At 58.5% G+C, this 14,350-nt stretch overlaps 2 protein-coding genes across 4 annotated transcripts; both read left to right on the top strand.

The window, feature by feature from the left end:
- The first annotated feature begins 465 nt into the window (after positions 1-465).
- Znf358 (zinc finger protein 358) lies at positions 466-4,208 on the top strand. 3 transcript variants are annotated; one of them, XM_046443658.2, is made up of 2 exons: positions 466-557; positions 2,447-4,208. In XM_046443658.2, exon 2 carries the CDS (start codon positions 2,485-2,487, stop codon positions 4,138-4,140), a length of 1,656 nt encoding a protein of 551 aa, XP_046299614.1. In that variant the 5' UTR covers positions 466-557; positions 2,447-2,484; the 3' UTR covers positions 4,141-4,208. The 3 variants fall into 3 exon arrangements, with proteins under 3 accessions (XP_046299614.1, XP_046299615.1, XP_046299613.1); XM_046443659.2 differs by lacking the exon at positions 466-557 and adding an exon at positions 1,127-1,344; XM_046443657.2 differs by lacking the exon at positions 466-557 and adding an exon at positions 1,461-2,335.
- Positions 4,209-5,845: 1,637 nt separating this feature from the next.
- On the top strand, positions 5,846-14,299 carry Mcoln1 (mucolipin TRP cation channel 1). The gene is made up of 14 exons (XM_046443881.2): positions 5,846-5,980; positions 7,847-8,052; positions 8,826-8,993; positions 9,071-9,236; positions 9,728-9,836; positions 10,065-10,161; positions 10,365-10,464; positions 10,702-10,808; positions 10,916-11,065; positions 11,204-11,305; positions 11,619-11,741; positions 12,138-12,353; positions 13,851-13,981; positions 14,081-14,299. Exons 1-14 carry the CDS (start codon positions 5,950-5,952, stop codon positions 14,115-14,117), a joined length of 1,743 nt encoding a protein of 580 aa, XP_046299837.1. The 5' UTR covers positions 5,846-5,949; the 3' UTR covers positions 14,118-14,299.
- Positions 14,300-14,350: the final 51 nt, after the last annotated feature.

The following is a 14,350-nucleotide window of genomic DNA, read 5'->3' as shown; positions in this document are numbered from 1 at the left end:
GACAGGAAGCCAAGACAGACACTGGCAGAAAGAGAAACAGAGACAGACACAAAGAGGGGGCAGAGGCAGAGAAAGTGAAGGAACGGGGCAAAGCGACGAACAGAGGACAGGGATAAAGAGATGAGGACCGAGAAAGGGACGGAGAGCTAGGGACTGGGAGAGGCAGGTCCAGAGAGAGAGACAGAGAGGGCCGGGGCCAGAGAAGGACCGAGAGGGCCCGAGGACAGCCGCAGGGACGCAGCCAGAGCGGCGCGGGCGGGCGCGGCGCAGACAAAGGCGCGGTCGCGCGGCCGGGGCGGCCGGGCCGGGACAAAGGCTGGCCCGGGGGGCGGGGGCAGCGATGGCGACGGCCGTGGCGGGCGCGGGCGAACTACAAGTCCCAGCAGCTCCCGCTGCGGCCCTCGGCCGGCCCCTCTCGCTCCCCGGGAGCGCCTGGCGGGGCCGCTGGGCCGAGGGGGCCGCCGGCGGGGCTGGCGGGCGGGGGGCTTCCTGCAGGCCTGGGGGGCGCCGGCGGCCGGCGCGGGCGCGGAGGGCCGGGCAGGGGCGAGGGGCGCCGGGTGAGTGTCCTCGCGAGCGGGCCGGGCCGGGAGGGGACCAGGCGGGGGGCGGGCTGGGGGCCCCGCGTGGGGCGCGGCCGGGGACGACCTCTGATCGCCCCCCGCCCGCAAGACGCCCGCTCCTGCTGGGACGAGGGGCTCGGGGCGCGGCGGGAGGGGGTCCCAGCGGCCGCCGGCCTAGCGCGCTCATCCCGCCGCGGCGGGGGAGGGCCCGGAGCCCCAGCCTCCGAGCCGGAGGGGCGGGGGCGCCCGCTATTCTGGGGTGCGGAGCTCAGGACGCTCCCTCCTGGAAACCACGCGGGGGGCCCTGGGCATTGGTTTCGCACGTCCAGCTTGGGTGCGGGGATTCAGGAGGCCCTTTCCTCAGGAGAGGGACCCAGGGGTTCCTTCTGCCCCCAGGACCCCAGGAAAGGGTCCAGCTATTGTCTGCCTCCCCTTCTCGTCTTGGGGTCTAGAGTTCGGAAGCTCCTTCTCAAAAGGCTGTTCAGGGGCCCAACTGTCTCCAGGAGCTCTGTGCTTTCTCCTCCCGTCTTCCAGCTGAGTTGGGAATTGAGGAGGCCTTTCCTCTGGAAGCAGTCTAAGGGTTCCTCTGCCTCCTAGGAATCCAGGAGGGGACCCAAGTAGTTCCCCCACCCTCCAACTATGGGGTCTGGGTTGAGGGGGCATTCAGAAGCTCAGCACTCTTTGTTTGCTTACCCCCTTGCAGCTATGGGGTTGTGGCTCAGTATGTCCCCTTTCCCAGAAGGGGAACCGGAGATTCCCCCACTCCCAGGAACTCAGCCCTAAGGTAACTCAAGACATCACCCCAACTGGTAATCCAGCTGAAGTGGCTCCAACTATTCTTCCTCCACCTCCCCACCTCCCCCCACCCCCAGCCATGAGGCTGGATTCAGCTCAGGATTTTTTCTCCTGGGGGGAACAAACACAAGTGTAGAGACATAATCCCCACACCCAAGCTGTGGGTTCATTGCTCAGAATCTCCCCTCCCTGGGGGTTCCCCCAGTAACCCAGAGGATCCCCAGGTATTATTTTCACCTACTCTGCAGCTAGGGGTTAGAATTCACAGTCTTCTAGTCAACTGGGAAAACAGACATATTGGTAACTGACCCCTGCTGTCCCCTAAGGGATCTCTAAATCTCCCTGCTTCTACTTCCCCATCAGGAGGGGTCTCAAATATGGTCTCCCTCCCCTCCCCACCAGCTTAGGGAACAGGCATTAGGATCATCTCTCTAGGAGAGAATGTACTCCCTAAGCTGTGAGGTATGGAATTCAGATTGCCTCCTTCTCCTGTCTTCTCCCCCAGTGACCTAAGTGGGGTACCAGATGTCATCCCCCCCCCCACAGTGCCTAGGTTATTCTCCAACCACAGTTTGTAGAGCTCAGCATACCACCTAAGAGTTGAGTCAGGGGCCCTTCTTTCTACAATCTGTCACCTCCAATTTGGGTGAGAGGAGGGCAGGAATTTGGGCCATGTGCTCAGGACACTGGAACTCTGACACCACCCTTTTCCCAGGAGGGGGGGGCAATTAAAGGGGTTGGAACCTAGGACTCCCTCTTTCACAGGATCCCCACAAGAGTTCAGGATGGACAGAGGGGCAGAGCCATGGGATTGGGCACTGGAGACCTAGTTTGGGGTCCCATGACTTTCATCCAGGTTCAGGGCTGAGAAGGGAGGGTCCCACCATGTCCCACCCAGGGTCCTTCTATACCACATCCTGACTGGGCAAGTGAGAAGTCTTTCTGCAGAGTCGGGGAAAGATCCATGAGTGTGTTTAGGAGTAAGTTATGGGGGAATGGCTGAATCCCTTCTCCCATCCCTGCCCAGACTCCAAAGAGATTCCCTGTTTCCCAGAACCTATTTCCACCTACTCTGTGTCCTCGCTCTGCAGATCCTGTCCCTGAAGCAGTCAGCAGTTTCACACCTGGGATGCGTCGCTCAGTCCTAGTCAGGAACCCAGGCCACAAGAGCCTGAGGCCTGTTTATGAAGAGCTTGACTCTGACAAAGAGGACCTGGACCCAGTTTCTGAAGACCCAGAGCCTGATCCAGAAGACCTCAACACTGTCTCAGAAGATGTGGACCCCAACTATGAAGATCTGGACCCTGTCCCAGAGGATCTGGGTCCCGATGTGCAAGCTCCAGGCTCCATCTTGGGGAACCAAGATTCCGATCCCCAAGATTTGGACCCCATGTCTTCAAATTTCGACCTCGATCCAGATGTTATTGGCCCTGTACCCTTGGTTCTCGACCCTGACAGCGACACCCTAAGCCCCACCGCACCAGACGTGGACCCCCTTTCCTCCAGCCTCACTGCCACCCCCCAAGTCCTGGCCACCAGCCCCGAGGTGCTCCCTCCCCCAGCCAGCCCGCCCCGGCCCTTCTCCTGCCCCGATTGCGGGCGAGCCTTCCGCCGAAGCTCCGGGCTGAGCCAGCACCGTCGCACCCACAGCGGCGAGAAGCCCTACCGCTGCCCCGACTGCGGCAAGTCCTTCAGCCACGGCGCCACCCTGGCTCAGCATCGTGGCATCCACACCGGGGCGCGGCCCTACCAGTGCGCTGCCTGCGGCAAAGCCTTCGGCTGGCGCTCCACGCTGCTGAAGCACCGCAGCAGCCACAGTGGTGAGAAGCCGCACCACTGCCCCGTTTGTGGCAAAGCCTTTGGCCACGGCTCGCTGCTGGCGCAGCACCTGCGCACACACGGTGGCCCGCGGCCGCACAAGTGCCCAGTTTGCGCCAAAGGCTTCGGGCAGGGCTCCGCGCTGCTGAAGCACCTGCGCACGCACACCGGCGAGCGACCCTACCCCTGCCCGCAGTGCGGCAAGGCCTTCGGGCAGAGCTCAGCGCTGCTGCAGCACCAGCGCACACACACCGCTGAGCGCCCCTACCGCTGTCCCCACTGTGGCAAGGCCTTTGGGCAGAGCTCCAACTTGCAGCACCACCTGCGCATCCACACCGGCGAGCGTCCCTACGCCTGCCCGCACTGCTCCAAGGCCTTTGGGCAGAGCTCGGCGCTGCTGCAGCACCTCCACGTGCATTCTGGCGAGCGCCCCTACCGCTGCCAGCTCTGTGGCAAGGCTTTTGGCCAAGCCTCGAGCCTCACCAAGCACAAGCGGGTGCACGAGGGCGCCGCAGCTGCTGCCGCCGCCGCCGCCGCAGCAGCGGCCGCCGCCGCTGGCCTGAGCCTGGGGCCTGGCTTGAGCCCTGCGTCCGTGATGAGGCCTGGGCAAGTCTCCTTCCTGGGTCCTGATGCTGTGTCTGTGCTGGGTTCTGGCCTGGGTCTCAGTCCTGGCCCCAGCTCTGGCCGCAGCCCTGACCCTGGCTCTGCTCTGGGCTCCCTTTCCAATCCCAGCCCTCAACCTCTCTCTGGCTCCACATCCACCCCCAGCCCTGAGCCTGTTGAATGTTCTGACCCTAAGCCTAGTGATGATGATGACCCTGACCTTGTGCCCAGCCCTGACCCCAACCCTGACTCCCACCCTGATCCCTGCTCTCCTATCCGTGACACTGTCAGCCCAGCCCTCCCTACTGGTGAGAGTCCAGAGTGGGTAAAGGAGCAAGGGGCACTACTGGGGCCTGATGGCTGAAGGGGACACCAGCACCACAGGCCTGGGGAAGTTGTGTGTTGTGCAGTTAGTAAAATCCTCCCACTGCCTCCCGGCTCTGCGTTGTGGCTTGCCTTCTGCGCTTCCTCCCCTGATGCACAGCCTGGCCCCTTCCCACTAGCTGAGGGAACAGGCATTAGGATCATCTCTCTAGGAGATGCTTCTGGTTGCTGGGTGAACAGAGATGGGAGGGTGTGGCCAAGGCCAACCATACACCTGGAGCCACACCCCACAAGATTCCTAGCTTCCCCTGACTATAAGGTCTCACATTTGTCCATCCCACTAGTCACCACTCTGCCTCTCCAGGCCTGGGTTAGGGGGTCCTAGTCAGGGGAGACTTGCCCTGCAGGTGGCCTGACAGAGTCGCCTCCCTTTAGCTTTTTCACAATGCTGGAATCTCTGGCATGTTGCTGGTCCAGGTCTAGTGGGCTGTAACAGAGGTTGACAATGGACCATGGCAGCAGCCATCCCCATTTGCTCCCTAAGCCTACCCCTTGCCCTCAGAAGCCCACTAGGCAAATGGAGGCTGCACGTTTACGTGTTCAACAAACATCTGCTGATTGTTAGTGTCTCCACAAGGGAGCAAGATAAGTATGGCCCTCACCCTGACAAAACACATCATCAAATTGAAACTATTTCAGAAGTAATCAGAGGATGGCACATTCTAAAAGAAGCAGAACAAGACTTCCGATTTAGGTGGCGTGAACACTGTCCGGAGGAAGGGTTTTACAGGTCTAGTACCACTAAATGAATAATCAGCACTGCTGCCCAGATTTGTCAGCGATCTTGCACTTGCTCATTTATTTCTTTCAACAGCCCCGAGAGTCCAGTTACTCCGAGTATTTGCCATTTTGCAAATGAGGAAACAGGCACGCAGTGTTTAAGAGACAGTGGAAAATATACAAGTGGCAGGTAGATGGCAATGCCTAGATTTAAACCTGAATTGTCTACCCTGCAGAGCCTGGTGTTCTTAACTATTATGCTCCAGGGCAAAAGCGTGTAAAGGCCCTGGAATCATCAAGAGATGAACTAGAGGCAGAGGTGGGAGCTAGACCGGAGAGTACTGGCAGGCGGTGGTGGAGAGTTGTTTCCCAGCAATGGGAAGCCGCCAGCAGGTTCTCTGGCAGAGGACTGATATGAATAATTCTTTGAAGGTGCCTCTGGTTACTGGGTGAACACTGGAGTCAGCGGGTAGCAGGAGGAAGTGCGCCAGGCTGGAGGAGGTTGCTTCAGAGGTCCAGGCCAGGACTGCTGGGGGACTCTGGACTGTGGACAAAGGGTGGGTGGGGCGATAAGTGGTCCTATTTGGTTTAGAAAATTGGTTTGCTGATGGGCCGGGAGGAAGGAGAACAATCCTTAGGTGGGTCGCAGAGTCATCGCCAGACCCCGCGGAGGGTAAGGGGTCAAACTCTGAACATGGAATTCACGAAGTTGGCACCACACGCGGGGCCTGACAGGGAGCCAGGGGTGGGGCCAGTCACTGCCGCGCTCAGAGCCAGTCCATTTATCTCCTCTCCGGCAGCGGGATGTGACGCTAGGACCTCACGACCGCCATCGGCTCGCGAGTCGCAGGCTAAGGCACGCATGCGTGCATCTCCGGGAGGGGTCGTCGTGGCGCAGTGGGCGGGACTGGATCAGTCACGTGGACACCCGGGCGCCCTCGTCACGTGACCGCGGCGCGGGTCAGCTGATGCGGGAGGGTTTGAAGCCGCGCGGCGAGGGAGCGAGGCCGCAGTGACAGCGGCGGGCGCTCGGACCCCAGCTGCCCAGCCGCGCGCCCCGCGCCCCGGCATGGCAGCCCCGGTGGGCCGGCGCGGCTCAGGTGAGGGCGGACGGCGCGCGGGGCAGCTTCTCCGACCTCGGGCGGCGGAGCTGCCGGAGTCCCTTCCCCAACTCCAGTGCGGGTTTCTCAGCTGCTCCACGGTAGAGACGTGGGCAGATTGCTCCTAGAACTTGGGCGGCGGGTGGGCAGGCACCAAGCTTCCCCCCTTCCCAAAACCAAGCTCTGCTCCGGGGTCCTGAGCTCAGGCAGCCAGCGGGCCGCCGGTTTCTCCGACTTGGGTGGCGAGATGTCCAGGATTTCCATTCCGAGCCCAAGTTCTGATTGCACAACTTTGCTGGAACTGGGACAGCTGGCAGCAGCTTCTCTGACCCGCACGCGAGACCCCAGGCTTCCCTGCCTGAATGCAGGAAGCAAATGCGCAGTTTCCCTGAACTCAGACTGTGGCTGCCCAACTTCCAGCCTCTTCAGAGGTCCTCTCCCATCCGGAATGTGGAGGAAGAGTGTTGTCCTCCCCTTGAGCTGGCTGGAAACACCTGATCGGCGTCAGGACTGGTAGGCTGGCCGTAGGCTAGCTGTTACCTAGCCAAGGCAGGAGCCGCCTTCTGGCTTCCCTTCCTCCTGGCTTGTAAACAACAAGCGCATCCAAGCTCCAAAGGGAGAGGTCAGAAGCTGGGACCTCCCTACACCACAGTTCTGACTGCACCCACGCTTATCCTGATGGCTTTTGTGCTGGGTTGTGGCTCAGTGGTGGACCACTTGCCTAGCATGTTCAAGGTCCTGAATCCCATCCCCAGTATTGAAAAGAAAAAAAAAATCTATTCTGACAGCTTGCCAGCCAAGGTTCCAAGTCCTAGAAAGAAAAAGCAAGGAGATGATGGGGATGTTAGGGACAGTTCTGGGACATGGTCACCATGTCAGTGTCACTGTGTGACCCCAGCCTTTGCTGAAACTTTGGGTCTTCCTGTTAGTTTCAAAAGAAGAACTGTGCTCAGCACCGCTTGCTCACTGAGGAATGATGGAGGTCCTTACCTGCGTGGCCTCGCTAATTCAGCGCAGCTTCAGGATCTGTGATGAATGTTTTTGACTTCCACTTTTCAGATGAGGAGCTTAGGGAGATGTCCTGTAAGTTCCAGGACCAGTGCCCTTGGTGAGGATGGAGTGAGTGGTCTGCAAATGTGTTCTAGGGTTATTACTGTTACTGCAGAGCACCCCTTCCACAGGCCTATGGCTTGTGACAGTGTCATCAGGACAGCCCAGGTTGTGATGAGTTCAAAGGTCATCTATTGGGTGTTTGTCCAGAGAAGCCTGGAATGTGAGGCTTGGAATTGGGACGAGCCCGTGGGCTTCATATACCCTCTGGGAACCCAGTGCACGCAGTTCCTTCTCTCCACAAATCCGCAACAGGAACATAGATGAAGTGCTCTGATACTCACCACATATCTGTCCTCGTGATAAACACTTTATAAGCATCAATCCTTAGCTTCCCTGTGATAGATGATTATTGCTCCGTTTTGCAGATGAGGAAGCTAAGGGTCAGCAAGGCTGAATGTCCTGTCTGAGCTGGTGAGCGGGGCCACAAATCAGCTCAGGCTTTTTTTTTTTTAGAGAGTGGGTCTCCCTAGGTGGCCTGGCCCTCTTTCCTCGACTCCTGAGTAGCTGAGTACCAGCTTGTGCAAGTGCACCTGGTCCTTTTGATTATCCAAAACACCAGCTCAACACCTCTGTAAAGGACCGCTGCATACAGCCATAAAATGATGCAGGTTTTCTTAGACCTCTTACAGTTGTTTCTTGCTTGGCAGAAGCATGGATTAGGGGCAAGAAGGCAGAGGGAGTAGCCCAGGCCTTGGGCTGAACCTGTAGCAAGTAGAGCTGCCCAGGCCTTACTGCTTTCTCCTGATTCCATAGAGACCGAGCGACTCTTGACCCCCAACCCTGGGTATGGGACCCACTCAGGGGCTTTGCCAGCCCCTCCAACCCCCTCAGAGGAGGAGGATCTCCGCCGCCGGCTCAAGTACTTTTTCATGAGTCCCTGTGACAAGTTCCGGGCCAAGGGACGCAAGCCTTGCAAGTTGATGCTACAGGTGGTCAAGATCCTGGTGGTCACTGTGCAGGTGAGACCAGCCAAGCAGGTGGCCCAATCAAAAGCTATTTAAAGCTGCTATTTCCCTGGAAGGAGAGGCTGGAAATGGGAGCCTCTTCCTGATCCCTCGCAGCAGCATAACCACATTGACAATGCAGTAGCCAGCCAGGAGCATTGGAGATTTGTGTGTGCAGCAGCTCCTTTTCAGCTCACAGAGGCCCAGTGCTGTAGTCTCATTGCATATGTGAGGCCAGAGAGGCTCGGAGAGGTTCAGGGACCTGTCCAAAGCCACATAGTGACTGAGCACTAGAAGATAGCATTTGAGCCCAGGCAGTCTGACACCATGTGGACTCTCAAAGAGAACCAATCCAGAGGCTGAACCAGGTGATCCTGCTTCCTCAAGCCAGGCCTGTGCTGGGCTTTGGGGACCCCACAATGAGTCACGCTCAGCCCCTGCCCTCAGCTCTTGCTTCTGATCCAAGGCTGTGGCTACTCTGGGTAAAGGGCCTAGTAGTGTGCTTACTGGGAGGTTTGGGTTTAGGCATCTGGTAAGCAGGTGATGAACGCTCACCGCTGCTGTGCGATGTACAAGTGCCCACTGTGTGCTGCACCCTGGGGACATGATGGTGGTTGTGGCATGGAGCTTAGGCCCTGAGTGGAGGATGAGGAGGGCAGCATTTTTCACTCCAAGCAGAGATGCCCACCCCCAGGATGCCTCTGGGGCCCACTCTTCCTCTTCCTCCTCCTGTGCCCCAAGGGAGGCCCTGTCCCAGCAGAGCCAACTTCCCCTGCCCCTCTTGCCAGCTCATCCTGTTCGGGCTCAGCAACCAGCTGGCGGTGACATTCCGGGAGGAGAACACCATCGCCTTCCGACACCTCTTCCTGCTGGGCTACTCGGATGGGGCGGATGACACCCTCGCAGCCTATACCAGGGAGCAGCTGTACCAGGCCATCTTCTACGCTGTGGACCAGGTGCGTGTGGACCGTCCGGGAGCGGGACATGCGACAGAGCCCTTGGGCTAACGAAGCCTCCCCTTCTCTGCCCACAGTACCTGATGCTGCCCGAGGTGTCGCTGGGGCGGTACGCCTATGTTCAGGGTGGGGGTGGCCCTTGGGCCAACGGCTCAGCGCTGGCGCTCTGTCAGCGGTACTACCACCGTGGCCACGTGGACCCAGCCAATGACACCTTTGACATTGACCCAATGGTTGTCACTGGTGAGTGAACAGGGCGGGGCTTAGTGTTGGGAGCCTGGGCTTCTGGGATTCAAATCCTGGCCAAGGGCCTGGCTGTGGTTAGCACTCACCCAGCCTGCACAAGTCCCTGGGTCCCAGCCCCAGTACTGCCAAAAAAAGAACCAAACCTCATAAAATCCTGGCCCTGCCACTTGCTCATCTGTGACATGGGGTTGTGATTTGGGATCATGATCATGAACACTTTGACATGTACAATGTGCTCGGTAGAACTCGTGGACAGAAAAAAGCCAGGAATTATTTTCTCATATCATTTGTTCTCTAACTTATGGGGTCCATGGAGCATCAGGCAGTAGGGTCTCTGTAGAGAATAAGCCCCCGCCCTGCCCTAGGGGAGACAGCAGGTTTTCAAGCACAAAGTGCGAAGTGAGCAGGGACGGCCTGCGGGGGCTTCGGGGAGACCAGCCTAGGCCTCCCCTGCTCCCTGAGGCCCTTCCCTGACTGCCTGTCCTCAGACTGCATCCAGGTGGATCCCCCCGAGAGAACCCCTGTACCCCCCAGTGACGATCTCGCCCTCTCGGACGGCAGCTCCAGTTACAAGAACCTCACGCTCAAATTCCACAAGTACTGCCTGCTCGCTTGAGGGGCTGAGGGGGCCGAGGGCGGGGGCACAGGATGCCTGGCATCCTGACCTGTAGACACTTCCCTGCAGGCGGGGGCAGGGCTGTTGCACAGATGCCCTGTGAGCAGTTCCCCTGCTAGCTGCAGAGTCAGCACAGCAGGGAAGGGGGGCTGGCATGGGGACTGGGAGGGACGGGCAGGGCCCCTCCCCTCACCTGAGCCTCCCCCTAGGCTGATCAACGTCACCATCCACTTCCAGCTGAAGACCATCAACCTCCAGAGCCTCATCAACAATGAGATCCCCGATTGCTATACCTTCAGTGTCCTGGTGAGGACCTCCTGGGGTCTGGGGCCCCACACGGCTTCTGAGTTCCAGAGCTGGCACTTGCCAGGTCAAGGAACGTGTGGGGAGCCTTGGCTGAAGGTGGTGGTGGAAAGGCTGGGGCCAGTGGACTGTCTGTCGGGCAGGTCTAGCGGGGCTTGGGGCTGCTGGTCAGTCTGCCTCTGCCCTGCCCCACCTGGCCCCTGCAGATCACATTCGACAACAAGGCACACAGTGGGCGTATCCCCATCAGTCTGGAGACCCAGGCCCACATCCAGGAGTGTAAGCACCCAAGTGTCTCCAGACATGGTGAGCCCCTGAGCCCCAGACCACACCCAGGCCAGCGGCAACTGGGGGCCCCCCTGACCTGCCCAGGGTTCCCTGAGCCTCAGACCAGCACTGACCAGGAATTCTGACCCCAGCCTTCAGAGTAACCCCTGAGTCCCCTGACCACATAGCCCTTTGGGTCTCCAGCCCTGGCCTGCTTCAAGCCCCAGCCTCCCATGGTCCTGTGTCACCCTTGACCCCACCATCCTCTCTGTGCAGGAGACAACAGCTTCCGGCTGCTGTTTGACATGGTGGTCATCCTCACCTGCTCTCTGTCCTTCCTGCTGTGTGCTCGCTCACTGCTCCGTGGCTTCCTGCTACAGAACGTGAGGCCCAGGGTCCCATATGCCAGTGCCCATCTTGCCCAGCCCTGAGGGCCAGGGATTTAAGGCTTCTGTGCCTGGATGGACCCTCATCTCACCTCCTCCTGCAGGAGTTTGTCGGGTTCATGTGGCGGCAACGGGGACGGGTGATCAGCCTGTGGGAACGGCTAGAATTTGTGAATGGCTGGTACATCTTGTTGGTCACCAGCGATGTGCTCACCATCTCGGGCACCATCATGAAGATTGGTATCGAGGCTAAGGTGGGTCATGCCCATGCCCTGCCCTGGGTCCTTGTGCCATCTTGTCCCAGGTCCTGGCTTCACCACCATGCCTGCCTGGGGCCACATTCCTCCCAGGAAGGGTGGGGTTGAATGAAATGACACTGGTCTCACCCCTAGAACCTGGCAAGCTATGACGTCTGCAGCATCCTCCTGGGCACCTCCACGCTGCTTGTCTGGGTGGGCGTCATCCGTTACCTGACCTTCTTCCACAAGTACAACGTGAGCCTCATGCCCCTGAGTGGGCCTGGGCAGGGATGTATCTGGCCCTCTGAGTGACCACCATTGCCCCCCAAATACACCCACACACATAAAGCAGCCACAGCCGTTGACTGTGCCCAGTTGCAAGTCTCTTCCTCACCTGCCCACCATACACATACCTGTCCCTGCACCTGGACAGGACCACGGGCACCTGTCCCTTCTTGTCCATAAGCTGGTCATCCATGGGGCTCCCTTGGACCCTCCTCCCCAGGATGGCCTGCTTTCCTCACCTGGGTTGTGGCCACATTCTGAATCCTCCTGCCCCCCCCCACAGATTCTCATTGCCACATTGCGGGTGGCTCTGCCTAGTGTCATGCGCTTCTGCTGCTGCGTGGCCGTCATCTACCTGGGCTATTGCTTCTGTGGCTGGATCGTGTTAGGGCCATACCACGTGAAGGTAGGAGCTTCTGGGGACAGAGGTGCTCGTGAATGCAGTCCAAGGGTCCCTGGCTCCCCCTGAGCCCACTTTACCTCTCACCTCCCTGACCTGAAACCACCCACCCTGACCCTGGTACTGTTTCTAGTAGTCTGTAGCAATTTTGCTGTCTGTCCCCTCTGACCCCCAATAGCCCTAACATTGACTTTGTGACTGTCATCATCACACCTGCTGATGATCCTGTGTTGATCCCAGTTATTCCGTCCTCAGCTCTATCTGCTGATCCCTTCTAGCCCTGGGGAAATATGTCATTTACTATGTGACCTTGTCATTGACATGACGACCCTCCGATGGCCCCATCGTGAATGCTGGTACTCTGCCCACTGACCCCCTGACCCCTGGTGACCCTGCCTACAGTTCCGCTCACTGTCGATGGTGTCCGAGTGCCTGTTTTCGCTCATCAACGGGGATGACATGTTTGTGACGTTCGCGGCGATGCAGGCGCAGCAGGGCCGCAGCAGCCTGGTGTGGCTCTTCTCCCAGCTCTACCTCTACTCGTTCATCAGCCTCTTCATCTACATGGTGCTCAGCCTCTTCATCGCGCTCATCACGGGCGCCTACGACACCATCAAGGTCAGCTGCCCAGCCTGCCTCCCTGGGTGTCCCACACACATGCATGGCTCTGAGCTCTGTGGCTGCCTGCCACCAAGGAGTCCTGGGGACAGAGAAGGCTGAGCAAAGACACAGAGAGAATGTGGGAGACTCTGAAGTCCAAGGGAGGCCCAAGTGGGACTGAGGCTGCCCAAGTATCATCAAAATGGGCTCAGGCCAGGACGGTTCCTGGGTTTGCTTTTACTAACAGGGAATCTGAGGCAGTATCTCAGGAGCTTGTCCCATGTTAACTCCTGAGTGTGGAGCTGGGTTCGGCCCAGGGCCAACTGAATCTGCAAGACACTCTCTCAACCCCTGTGTCTTATGGAACTTCCAAGAATGCTCATCTTCCTGCAGGTTGCAGGGGTCAGAGAAAACAGAGCAGGACATGTGGGTGGCACAGGACAGGATTCTTTTAGAAAACATGTCCCAGGGTGTATTCTGAGCCAAGCTCTGTGCTGGGTGCTGGGCATCAAGAAAAAGCAGGCCTTAACAGTCTAAGGTCTTTGGGAAAGATGGTGATACAAGAGTGGACGTCCAATGGCCACTGACCCACTGGCAAGAGGTATGAAGGAGTGTAGAAGGTAGATGGTACCCAGCTTTAGACTGATATTAGGGTGGATACAAGAAAGCCTCTAGAATGTTCTGTCCATGACTAGGCTTTAGCCACATGCAGCTATTTAAATTTTGGTTTGAACTAAAAGGAAATTCAGTTTCACACTCTGACCATCCATGGGTCAAGTACCCAGAGGCCAGTGTGGCTCATGGCGGCCCTGATAGACAGCTTAGATAATTGAGCATTCCCATCATCTCAGTTTCAGATTGAAGAGGTGGAAAACAAGGGAGGGCACCTGGGGTAGGAACAGTCACAAGCAGAGAGACCTAGAAGCCAGGAAGCACTTGGAGAAGAGATGGTACCTGTAGTAGGTTGAGGGGGAAAAGGCTGTGCTAGGCCCTGTGGTGTCCTGTGTCACTGGCAGATGTGTGTCCACCCCATCCCGCCCCATGCTCAGAGCTGCCCACCCCATCCCTCCCATGCTCAGAGCTGCCCACCCCATCCCTCCCATGCTCAGAGCTGCCCACCCCATCCCTCCCATGCTCAGAGCTGCCCACAGCCATGTTCCTGCCCATCAGACCCCAGGAGCCCCATCAGGTCTTGCTCTAGCTCTTGGAAGTCCTGTGTGTCCGCTCAGGACTTGTGCCCACAGATGTGTGCCATCTTTGCCTCACGTCATAGATGTGTGTCTGGGCCTGCAGCAGAGGGCACCAGGACTGACCAAGATGAGGCTTGTGGGTCGGGGCAAGGGAACAAGAAACAACAGGTGGAGGTCATGGCGAGAGAGCAAAGGCCCAAAGGTGGGAGCCTGTCTAACCATCATCAGGACAAGGACACCCAGATAGCAGGAGAGGGGTGCAGACCTCAAGGGCCTCAGAGTTGGGGGCCACTTTCATGCTGGATCTCCTGGCGTCTCTCCCCAGCACCCGGATGGTGCTGGTGCAGAGAAGAGTGAGCTCCAAGCCTACATCGCACAATGCCAGGACAGCCCCACCTCTGGCAAGTTCCGACGCGGGAGCGGCTCAGCCTGCAGCCTACTCTGCTGCTGCGCAAGGTTGGAGTCCTCCCTGTTGGGGTTGAGAACTGGGGCCCGAGCTTGAAGGGGAGCGTACCAAAGAGAACTGACACTTTTCCTCCTACTCCCCTCCTCCAGGGATGCCTCGGAGGACCATTCGCTGCTGGTGAATTGACTGGACCACCACTGCCCCTGGACTTCATCCCGCCCGCTCTGCGGGAACCCCTGCTTATTTATTTTCAGAATTTGCTTTTAAGAATTGGCTCCCTGTCGCGCCCTGTGAGGGCCTGGGCCAGTCAGGTCGGACACCGGGAAGGGGAGGGAAGAGGGTGAATGTTAAATAAATGGGAAAATAAACTTGTTCTCATTTCTAGAGGGAGGGGCAGCCCCAGCGGTAAAGGGTCTTCT

This window comes from Marmota monax, unplaced genomic scaffold (assembly GCF_021218885.2).
Source record: "Marmota monax isolate L192 unplaced genomic scaffold, Marmota_monax_Labrador192_F-V1.1 WCK01_AAM20220418_F8-fsc00102, whole genome shotgun sequence".
NCBI classification, from domain to species: domain Eukaryota; kingdom Metazoa; phylum Chordata; class Mammalia; order Rodentia; family Sciuridae; genus Marmota; species Marmota monax.
Note: the sequence above shows the minus strand (reverse complement) of the source record. Positions and strands in the feature narration are given on the sequence as shown.